General features: G+C 37.4%; 1 protein-coding gene across 12 annotated transcripts in view; it reads left to right on the forward strand.

The window, feature by feature from the left end:
* The window catches only part of PAX2 (paired box 2), a 78,262-nt gene that overhangs the window by 52,985 nt on the left and 12,850 nt on the right, over positions 1-12,427 (forward strand). For 10 of the 12 annotated variants that reach the window (XM_089677224.1, XM_089677223.1, XM_089677226.1 and 7 more), the window contains 2 exons: positions 1,064-1,239; positions 3,355-3,481. In XM_089677224.1, coding sequence (XP_089533350.1) covers positions 1,064-1,239; positions 3,355-3,481 — 303 coding nt within the window. Of the gene's footprint in view, positions 1-1,063; positions 1,240-3,354; positions 3,482-10,129; positions 10,340-12,427 lie in introns of all 12 variants that reach the window. The other 2 variants (XM_089677234.1, XM_089677235.1) reach the window with 1 other exon arrangement.

Consider the following 12,427-nt stretch of genomic DNA (forward strand, 5'->3'; position numbering starts at 1 on the left):
AAACTGGGAGAGGACTAGTCCTGCAGATGAAATTTATACTATAAATTCTAATACGCTGCAGTACTTCCCATATTTTGCAGGAATAGTATTCCAAACTTGCAACAGACAGCCAAACCAATAAAATCCTAGATCTGATCAGTTAGTAGGTTGAAGTGTTAAATATAAGTCCACAGTTGATAGTGCCTTAAAAAAAGGTAGGAAAGATTGGAAGAGAGGGGCAATGGATGTGCCAGGAATGGCTAACATTCCAAAGACAGAGGCTTTTTGCATATCGTACCATGGTGATATCATTATATCCTGGGGTAGTAAAATGGATAAAACCAAATAATAATAAAAATCACAGTGTGGGTATATAGCTGAAAGGCCATCTTAAAACAAAATCCCACCTAAAGCAGTTATCTTGATTTAGGATTTGGTTTAAACCCTAGCTGAACTACTTGCATAATCAACTTGCATGTTTTCCAAGGGAAAACCTACTAAATATATAATTTCTGTGCCTTGTCCCCTCTAGTGGCTTTGCCATATATGAAATATATTGTGGACTAGGCTTACAAAGCCATGCTAGAGGTAGAGGAGATTTCCTTTCTAGGCTTCCAGGCAGAGGTGGACACTACATCCATATCAAAAATATGTTTGGAATAGAGTGGCTCTTTTTTAAAATACTTCTTGTATAGCTGCCTAAAATCTTTACATTTACCTCCTATAGTTGGAGTGGGAGAGTATTTCAGACTTTGTTTTGCATTGAACATTGTTGCCATACCAACATGTTTCAAGAAGTAGTTACTGAAGAGCAAGGCTGTAGGCATCATACAGAAGGATAGTGGGCAAGGCTGGAGGCAGGTAGCTGATACGGGAAGCTGCAGAGCTGCAGGCTATGTAATATATGTTGTAGCAGGGGTGTGGAAAGAGCTGAACAACATTGCAGATTTTTTGGTAAATTGCTAATATAGTGCACCTGTGCATTATAATGATGCACTGTTTAGCTTTGATGTTGCTTATATGTAGAATTGCTATGCTTAGGATAGGACTTTTCTGACTGTGGTGCTGTTTCTTTTTCCCACAGATGGATCTGATGGCTCTGGGCCAAATGGAGATTCTCAAAGTAGTGTTGAGAGCTTACGGAAACATTTACGTGCAGACAACTTTACCCAGCAACAGTTGGAAGCATTAGATCGAGTTTTTGAACGCCCGTCTTATCCTGACGTGTTTCAAACTTCAGAACATATTAAATCGGAACAGGTAACTAGACAGACAGAAGAGACCTATATGATGCCACAAATATATGCCTGGGCGTATTGTTAACATTGGGGAAAATGTAGTGGTAAACTAAGGTATGGCAACTGATTTGACAGAATGAAGAAAGTTGATTTTTTTTATTGATTGCTCTTAGAAATTGCACATATGTAATATGTAATAGCAATAACCAAGGCATAAACGTTCTGCCCATAAACAGAAAGTGTGGCAATCCAGAGGGAAAAAGGACTCTCCATTACTAAATTGCTTTATCTTTTAATGGAACAATAGCAAATAGGGTGTGTCTTTCAACTTCCTCAGTTGATGTTCTCCCCAAAAGTGCTTCATTGGTAGGCATCTTCCTACTCTCATAGATATAGATCATTACCTTTTTTGTCTAACTCACAGCTGTGGAGAGTCTACTCAGCAAAAGACAATTATTCTTCACATGTGTTTGCAAAACTTCCTAGAGATATGTTCACAACAGATACAACACGTTTCTTCTCAATAGAAACTCTCTTTTTAAAATTCTGCTTTATGGTAATAGTCAGGGCCTGGTGTAAGCAGGACACCATGTGGTGGTAATACTCTGTGGCTCTAGGAGCCTCTGATATGTTACTGAAATAAAAGTAATCATGAAAGCTGCACATACAGTAAGTATATTTGTTCTTTGTCTATCTCCCCCCACAACCAGCCTCAGCTTCATCTTAAAGGTTGTTTATCTTAATAGAACATGAAATGCAAAAAAACATCTTTAGAAAATGCCCAAAACTATAACACATGAAATAAAGAGAAGCCTTGCCTGAGAGTAGATATTTTCTTCTCTCAGAGTCCCTGAGTTTATTACAATGGATAACCTTTATTTACTTTCATTAGACTATTAAACGCCAGCACAGTCATTTTTTCCCCCTGAAACTTAAAACAGGGGCCATAAAGCAAATCTAAAGCCTAATTGAGTTCATTTTAATTTCTCTCCGATCACAGCGAATTACTCCGGTGATAAATCAGGGGGCAGCTTCACCCCCAGTAGAAGGCCTAATTTGCAGCTAATTACGAAACTGATTTCAACAGGAAGATCAATACGAAAAGGAATTGGAAATGACTAGGCTGTGGCGTCCAGACATAGAGGTGGGGGTGTAGATGAAGAAAACGGGGCTAGAAAGAGCAGAAAATCAGTTTTAATTTAATGTAATATTAATCAGAGAGAGGTTTTTTCTCCCTTTTTTTGTTCCCCCTGTTTATTATCCCACTGAAAAGGCAGCTGTAGAAAGCAAGGTCTGCTCCCTGAGAAAACCATAATAAGAAGGCAATTACTAGATTGTTTTGGACAGAACACCCTTTCAAATTCAATGACTCCCCCTCCCACCCTTCTGTTGGCCATGTGCTCTGGCCCACTCCCCAATTTCATACCCCACTGCACAGGAAGAGGGAGAAGAGACCAGGGTGATGGGGGAGTGGTCCTTCCTTTGTATTTAATGAAGCACATCATTCAGAAAATCAAATGTTGGTGATTTAGGACGACAGGTGACTTTTTTTTATTTCCTATTTGTATTACCAAGTAAACCTGTGAGTTACAAAAGCATGACACAACTTTCTACTAGTTTTTCTAAAATGTATATCTAAATAGAATACATTTTCAAGTAACAAAGCTCCATGCTAATTATATTTTTATTATGGTGTTCTGGAATATTTTTAGACAATGTTTTGAAGACTTCCAACTGTGTTTAAACTGCAGAGACCTAAATGGCACCAAAAAGTAAAGCCATTATGGGATGCTGCATAAATGTTGTGTTATGGTAGTGTGTTGGCGTAGCTGGGCATATTTGCTTCAGGCAGATGATAAGTACGCATAGGTCTAAGTACTAGGAATACTGGCTTACATGTGACATCTGATGAATCTTTACATAGTTGCAGTTTTGCTGTGTACATTAAGCAACTAGCAATTTGTTAAGATGAAATTTTAGGTCTTTCTTAGCCATAGTGTACCATAATGGGGCTTTCACAACAGGAAAATAAATACTTCACATACTTGAAAAATGTTTATCTCTTTTAGCTACAAGTGCATATTATTATCTCCCAGGATGTTCACTAAGTTCTATCATATTCTTTACTTAACACTAGGCAAATGAATACTCCCTTCCAGCACTAACCCCTGGCTTGGATGAAGTGAAGTCTAGTTTATCAGCCTCTGGTAATGCAGACCTGGGTAGCAATGTATCAGGACCTCAGTCCTACCCAGTGGTAACAGGTAAGCTGAGATTATTTAAATACAACATAATTTACTTACAGCATTTACTAACTTGTGAACCAGTGAGAATGTTACTGCATAAAGAACTTAATGGAAATTCAACACTAATGGATCTCAATAAAACTGACAGCAGCTAAGATTGAACATGCAGACACAAATCACATTGATGTACTATGTTGATTCTGTAAGCATTCAAGGGAAAATGTACAGTCATGCTCAAAAAATATCACAAAGTGAAGTTGAAAGACTTTACTTGATCAGCTTCAAAAGTAGAGGCGGACTCACACAATGACCACACCTTCTAACAAGAGTCAGATTTGCTATGTACCTTGCAAGAGCCAATCAAATGGCATACTAATTAGCAAGCCCTTCAATTACATAGCATGACTTAAAAGCCACAGGAAGCACAAACAGTGGGGAAATCCACCGACCTCTTGCATATTGCCAAATTGTATTCTGTTAAGACCTATTCAACTCTTTGCTGTTATTGTTTGCTTCATTTTCTGAAACCACATATTTTGAAAAAGTAAATGTTTCCATATAAGTAAATGTGTATGTGACTTTTACATTTTCACTCTCTAATGGTCCTTGTTTGTAATAATGTATCAAGTATAAAGGATTGTAGGTTAGCCACTAGAGGGAGTTTTTAATTGCAAGTCAACTGTTGAGGTATCAGCCACATAGATTCACTCAGAATCTTGTGCACTTCTGCAAAGAAACCAATCAGCTTACAGGTTTTATTGCTAAAGCTTAATTGAACAAGCTGAGGTTAGAAGCTGAATGGCTACCATGCAGGAGATTCTGAGTGAACAAGCTTTAGGAACTAAACCCCAGTGTGTGCATCCTTTTTAGTCAATCAGACCTGTTTATAAAATGAATTGAAAGAGATTATCAGTAAAGCTGGGTACACACTTGAAGTTTTTTTTCGTTCAACCCAGCAGGCTGAACAAAAAAACAAACCCTGAGAGATCGCTGTACTAACACAGGCGATGTTGGTGCAGCAGTCTCCTGATCCCCGCCTTCCCCCTGTGCTATTGTATTTTCCCTGCCAGAACACACTGATCAGTGCTTGTAGCCACTGGACGCAGGACAGATGCTGGTTTTCCAGCATGCCCATTTGACAGAAACCGGTTGTGAGACCGGCTTTTGCAGAACAGACAGCTGCACACCCAGGCCGAAAGTCACCCAGTTCCTGTCAAACCAACCAATTTCAGACGATTTTTGGCCCATGTGAACAAGGCTTAATGCACTTTGTGCATCACTGTAAAACAGGAAAGAAAGTCTGCTTATGGAATAGGCAAACAAGACCAAAAACTTTAACTAGCACTGATAAGATTATTGATTATTAATAATTTCCATAATACTCTGCACTGTTACATGTAAATAAAATGTTCAAAAAATGAAAGCTCCCCTTTAATGTCTATTTATCACACATAAAAAGTAGAAGAACAGTAGTGTAGACTGAAAAAATACCCCTTCCTATTTCTTAATTAATTGATAGAATTGTATTTTCTGACATATTGGTCCAACTCACAAAATGGCCAACTCTTTATAACTAGAAAAATGCAGTAGAAAAACAAAATATGAAAATGTTTGTAAGTGGACCTAGCATGAGTTGATATTTATGGATAAAAAGGGTAAATAATGGCTAGCTAAAGCTTCATTAAGTTGTAACACATTGAGGCTGTTTTACTAAAGAAATAAAGAATATTCACACAACAAAGAGCAAAGATTCACCAGTCATGTGAAAAGCAAATTCTTGTTTACATATTACATCTGCACATGATTAGACCGAAGTAAATCTCTTTTTTTTTTTTTAAATTCACCAGTATAGAATATCATCTTCAACATTTTATTGCATTCAGTGCTGCAGTTTTTGTACACCTAATTTTTATATACTGTATTTACTATATTGGAATGGATGGCAATGGAAATTTCCTTTAGATTAGTGAATAGGGTGAAGCTCTGCTGACTTCCATCATCCAATTGTGTACCAGCAATAATACATTTTTGTTTTTTAATTTCCTGATGGGGTATTCTTTGCAAAGTGAAAAATCATTTAGTAAACTATGGTAATATTCCCTTGCAAAGTTAACAGCCTATTTGTTTTTTTTAAATCAACCCCAAAAACTTTTCATGCTGCATATCTTACATCATTTCTTTTGTAGATTAGACAGCAATCGTAGAATGATACAGAATATAATGCTTCCAACATTGAGGCAACATCAAATTAGATCCTAATGTAACACAGGAAGACAAACGGTTAAACATTGTATACAGAGCAATGTCATAATTGTAAATACAAGTGTATAAAATCTGACTTTGCACCTTTTAAAAAATTCTACCCAGTAATAAATCAGTCGGGCTTAACCCACGCTTGTCCAGCCATTGGGTCCATATTTTTTTCAAGTTTGCTCTCTATGGCACTCTCTATGCTAATAAAGCGCTCTAATCCAAGAATATCTCCTATATGTTGTACCCATTCTTTAAGTGTGGGTGTGCTGACTTCCAGTGGAGTAAAATTAACTCACATGCTTGAAACAACGTCCTAGCAATAGCTTGCCTTGGAGACTCCTGGAGGTCAGCAAAAATCCCTAACAAATATTGTTTAGGGTCTTCCCTAATATGATCTGGAATACCTTATAAATGGCATTGATGACCTCCATCCAGTATGCTGTATGTGCAGTTTGGGACATCTCCATAATAGGTGAATCAGTTCGCTATGATCTGTGCGACATCTAGATTACAAGGAATCATCCAACACACCCTATTAAACAACCTCAGAGGAGTGTAATAGACCTGTGAAAGGAGATATAGTTGTGAAAGTCTTTGAGAGATGTTAAGCAAATATAACTGTACCGCCTGTATGGCTTCCTCCCAATGTTCCCCTTCAAAAGTCGCTACCTACTTCTTCCAGTGGTTTACTGTAGGTGAACAATAAGAGCAGAAAAATGTCTATGGTGTATAAATGGACTTCTAAAACTGGAAGCAAAATCCAAAACTGTGCCTACCCAACTGATATTTATAATTTTACAAACAATGGTGAAATAATGATGTTGCTTTAAGAAGTAGCAAATATTCACAGTTGAATATTCTCTTAGTGAATATGGTGAAAATATTTACTACATAATGGCCTCTGAATGGTTGCCATGGATACTTTATTTTGAGGCATGTATCAAGGATTTATTAATTGCCCTGAACACAAGTCATATTGTCTAGTTAGTTAGACATATACAGTATATCTGCATGTGATTTACAAAATCCTTAGACCTATTGATCTTTTGCTGTGGCTTAAGCATAGTAAAGCCTTCTAAAACAGAAGATATAATCATATCTTAATTTTACCACAAATCCTACATCTTCTACCCTCATTTAGGGTAGTGGGCAGAGCCATTCAAATAGCCAAGAGACAATGAAGAATGAGTTGCACAGCTTCATATACTGTCCATAAATGAATGTGCATTGCTTTTTGGATGTGTGATGGAAAGTGCACATGCAGATATCTTCTGTATTATGAAGTCTCTTCTGGACTTTGCTTTGTTTTAGTGGAGGGCTTTTTTGGTTCCTTTCAGTCCATCTCACAATAACCTAATGTGAATTAGGAAATATTGGATTCTAACGATTCTTAAGACTTTAAAACTTAGAAAGCTCATTAAATATAAAAAACTTGAAGCCTGCTAATATACAAATTAGTATTGTATAATTGAATTTGCTGTCTGCTGGTGATCTGCGTAGGGCAGAAAAAATATCTTAACAACACAGTTTTATGTTTTGAATGAGATCTTTCAGTTTTGCCAAGATGGCTCAAAAAATATTGTGATATTTCTTTGCCATGTGTGCTGTTAAGGCTGGCATGTCTACCGAGGCAGGAAGCATGTTGTGGTGGGCCTTTTTAAGATGGAACAGTATATTATATGAGTAGCGATAACTGGGATGTTATTATGTGCTACAGTTCAGCAGTAGGTCATGATCCATTGATAAAAAGGGTAAGGCGAATCACCCAAGGTCACCATTCCCTATATATTTGTTTAAGCTGTGCTGCTTCTTTTCAAAAAGCAGATGTGCATTTTTGCAATGTGAATCAACATTAAGCGTACAGTGGAGTTAAAAAAAAAAGGTGTTTTACTGCACCCACCTTTATTTTCAATAACCTTTCCTCATCAGGTAGTTCTCTTATTTCTTCTCAATGTCATCAAGGTGCCTATGCCTGATCCATTCTTAGCCCAAGTGTGGGAAATTTTCATTGCAGGCTCAGCATGACACTCCCAGGTGGAAACTTAACACTAACATGTTCATCCGCATGCAGGATTTCAATCAGTAAATAGAAAAGCGCAGAAACACTCATTAGCACTCAGTGCTGTTTACCCACAGTAATGAAGGTAAACATTTTAAAGGACAGATTAAGGAAAAAGCTTGAGAAGTGGGGACTTATTTTACTGCACTTAGGCTATGCTCCAGTTTTTGGAATAATGGTGTCATTAGGCAAAAAAGGTTGCAGATCATGCTTAATCTTAAAGTGTTTTTCTTTATTTTTTTACGAGTAATTAAAAGCTTGGCGTTATTGATCATTGTTGATTTTATGTCCTTCTATTTGCATAATCTATTAAAGATGAATGATTCATGAAGTGATTATTATAGGGAAGGGAAGTACAGGCGTTCCAGATAGTTTTGTCAAGGTGAGAGATGCTTTCATTTTTTTGCTATTAGTGGATAATCTAATTAAGTATCCTGAACGCAAATATACTATAAGCTTGGACTAGAGGCTGTCTTTAAAGCCAACGCCGCCAATGCCTTTTTATGTTTGCTGGGTTTTTTTTGTGCTTTGCCTTCTCCAGAATCATTTTTCCAACTTCAATCGTTTTATTTGACAAAATAATTTAAAATGTGCAGATTCAATAAGAGCTGCCAGCAGGAAATAACATAATAATATAATTTGGTAAATTCAACTGCCTTGTTAAAGAGCTCTTGGTGTCTTTTCTGTCCTGCAAAATCCATTTGTTATATTTCAAGGGAGAATCAATTGTACTGATGGAACCTACAAGATGACTACTTCAGCATTCTAGAGCTAGACATTTATCACAGGCAGGTGGCAATGACTAAATCTGTATGGATGAATACGGAACAAGGGTCATTGACAGCACTTTTCAGTAATCTGAGAAACTGTGTTGGTCAATCTCAGGGTTTTATATCTAATCTTGTGGTTACAGTCTACAGATTACAGATATTGAGAATATGTTCTGATTATACAAATCTGACACATAGCACTGTGACACAACTGGGTGACAAGATAAGTGCAGAAATGCACAACAGCCAATCAAATATCAGCACTTAGTTTCGAACAAATTTCAGACTAATTAAAGCTAATTGGATGCTATGACTCACTGCATGTCAATGCTGTTTGCCTCAGATAATAATCATGATGCAGTAAACCATCAGATCATTCTATTGCCTTTCATCTATGTATATCAAGCAGAACAATAGAAGATGAATGATCCGTTGCTATTGGTTACTGCACCTTTCTCTTTACCTTAATAAGTCAGCACATTATTCTGTCAGAACATGTTTTCTTACAGTAGGAAATGAGAATGTAAAGCCTTACTATTCTTCATTTAATAGTCAATAGATTTTTGTAGACAATTTGCCCATCAATCTATGTATCTATAAGTTTCCTTTTAAGATAAACTATTTGAAGGGTCACAGGCTAAGCCCCTAATAGAAAGGTCACACAGGATCAGGTTTGGTTTGAATAAGTTAGTCGGGCCCTTTGATGGGTATACATCCATCAATGGTTAATAGAGTAGTACAAGGTCAGAGGTTGTATGCATATTTTACCAGTCTTGGTAAAAGTCCTAAATTACTTACTGGCACTAAAACTGTTTGAATCTAACCACACTTTAGTCCCCCCCATACAAACCCCTGATTATTAATACTTTGCATCAAATGCATAGGTACATTAACACTGTTTCATTAAAATCCCTAAAAAAACAATCAATAATACTATGATTTTATGAATTTACATTTATTATAGACTTATTTGGATGTATGGTATTCCCTAGGCTCTCTTTCCTCAAAGTATGACAATATCATCCTATAAATGTTTGTTATTTCAGTTGTAAGGGTTTCATTGTGAATGGTAAGGTGCTGTAATTGCAACGCTAAAGAACTGGTATGAATTAAGGCCGTTAACGATTCTGAGGGTGGTGACAACTCATCAGGACCAGGCTTGTTATTAGCCCACTTACCGTCTTCTATGGCAATGCTCCTTTGCTGGCTCAACCATAGTGATGTCTACTAATGTTGCTACTACATTGCTAGCAAGTGAGGTTCTGCAGTGTTTCAACCAGTGAGGGATGATGCCCATTAGAGATGCTGTCAATTGCACCTTGGTTATTTTGCTGCTAGGGCCAGTGTGTTATGGGCATCAGAATTCATAACTCCAGTATCAGACACAGACTGTAGAAAAGTATAGAAATGGCAAGTTGTCCAAAGGATTAGAGAACCATTTTTACTTATTTTAAACCTTTTTTAGTTTTTTTTTATTTTGTTTTATATCATTCCATTTACATTTATGCATATATTTTTTTCTCTTTCTGTGTACCACCCTGTGTCTGTCTGTCTTCTGTCCATCCATTTCCTTCTTCCTCACAGAGAGTTTCTCCTCTCACCTCTATGTAAAGCAAGAGCCTCATGAAGCTTCCCTTACTCCCTTCACTCCCTCTTCACTGGCCAGCTCAGGGCTGGCTGATCTTCAGCCTTTCCAGATGGCCCTCACGGTTGATGCATCCACACCTACGTACAGCTCCTTCACCCATCCTGGCCCTCCCTACGGGCAGTTCGGCAGCCAGCCACTCATAGCAGGTACCAAACTTACCCTCATGCATAAATCAACTGAATACTCAAATAACAGGTTTTTATGATTGCTGGAAAATAGCTTGTCAGACAGGCCCAATTACCTAATAAGTGTATTAGTTGATCAACTATCATTACTCAACTCCTTGTTTACATAATGACCAATTGAACATGGTCATGTCTTATATTCTTTGTCTTAAAGACAATAAAGTTTCCCCAAAGGGGTTGGTTGGCGTGAGTGGCAAAGGGTTAACTTCCCCAGGCTGTTACAACATTTTCATATTGGCCATTATTCCAAATATCTGTAAAGAAACTGCCCTGAATCTAAGTTTTAAATCACAAATTCATAATATAAATATGTCAATGGATTACAACCCCCCTTCCCCTTTTGGTTTATGTTTTAATAGGATAGAGGTAGGGGTTGCTATAATCTGTAAGCTGTGGATATATTTTCACTAGTCAGAGGGGCTGATTTACTAAAACTAAAGAATGCAAAGTTTGAGCAGCTGTGCATGGTAGCCAATCAGCTTCTAAGTTCAGCTAATTCATTTAAGCTTTGACAAAAAACCTGGAAGCTGATTGGTTTCTCTGCAGAGCTGCACCAGATTTTGCACTCTCTAGTTTTACAAAATCAACCCCATAGTCTTACTGTGACAGTCAATCTCTGGAGTGCTTTGTCAGCATGGAAAAGCCACTAAGGTTCCTGTGACACTGTAATGGTGGTGTCACCAGCTCCCATGTGAGTTAAAATATGGATAATGTAATCAAAGAGGGGAATCAGGAGGTTTAGCTTACAGCAGAGTTAGTGGTGGTTGATATCATATCACATTGATATCATAGAAAATAGTAAAGACCTGGCTGAGGATCAAACTCTTCCTTCATACCAACCTTAGGAGTAGGGCTTCACTTTAACACTTGAAGTAGAGGTATCATATTTCCTTTATATCCATGAAATTTGCTGCTTAGATTCCATAAGACATATGTGCCAAATGATGTTTAATCAACAAAGTAATCTGAATTACTTCTAACTATGTTGCAGTTTACTAGTTACTTATACTATTCAAGCATGGAGGAGCAGTTCATTTAGAAGGGTGATGTAAAGGGCAAAAATGAGGAGGTCATAGAAGACTAAGTAAGGTTGCATATGTATAGGTAATAGTAATTACAATAAAGATTGCACACCATGTACAAACTGAAAAGCTGAATCCTCTTCTGTGCTCTCAATAGCTGTAAGCCAATAGCAGTTAATAGAAGTATCCTACATTCTTTGCGGACTGTATTCAAAAGAAGCCTTGTGAATTTACAGATATAAGCATAGATCTCTTTAATGCAAGTTTCCTGGCAAATTCATGCATTTGATCTGGCCATTAGTATTTAAATTAAGGCTTCCAACCAGGGGCGGACTGACAACTCATGGGGCCCCCGGGCAATAGGGGATCATGGGGCCCCTGTGTCCTTGCCCAAACTCAAAAAAGCCTATGAAAAAGGTACCAGGGGCATCTCATGGGGCCCCCTACTGACCCCGGGCCCTCAGGCAGTGCCCAAGTTTCCAAATGGTCAGTTTGCCCCTGCTTCCAACATATACTGTATGAGTTTCTACTAAAAATTGAATCTGTATCATTAAAATACAGCTATGAAAAAACTTTTTATGGTGTGGAATATTTGTGCAATGATATATGGATCTTAATGCAGTACTATATAGAACACATGTTGAACTACTGTTAAAGACATCTTTCGAATTAAGACTTTATTTTACATCCTTGGACAGGAGTACAAAAAGAAACAATACAAATAAAGTACTTTATGTAATGTTGCTACAGGTTCTAGTTCAGATTCAGGCTTTGGATGTGATATGCATATTTTGAGGTCATACAATATAAGCACAGAGCCTTGGGGTTTGATCATTTACTTACTAATAAAAGGCTGATGGAGCAGATGTGATGTGTGTGTGAATAAGAAAGAGCAAGGCTGGAAGAGCATTCGGTGTGTGGAAAAGGTGCTCTGCCCATACTAATAACATGACAATAAAGTAATGAACAGGTCAGTCCTAGAAGTATCAGTGTTAAAGGGAAACTAACGTATTTAAACAATTATGCA

Source organism: Staurois parvus, unplaced genomic scaffold (assembly GCF_062004578.1).
Source record: "Staurois parvus isolate SC_StPar_1 unplaced genomic scaffold, SC_StPar_1.0 ptg000182l, whole genome shotgun sequence".
Lineage (NCBI taxonomy): Eukaryota > Metazoa > Chordata > Amphibia > Anura > Ranidae > Staurois > Staurois parvus.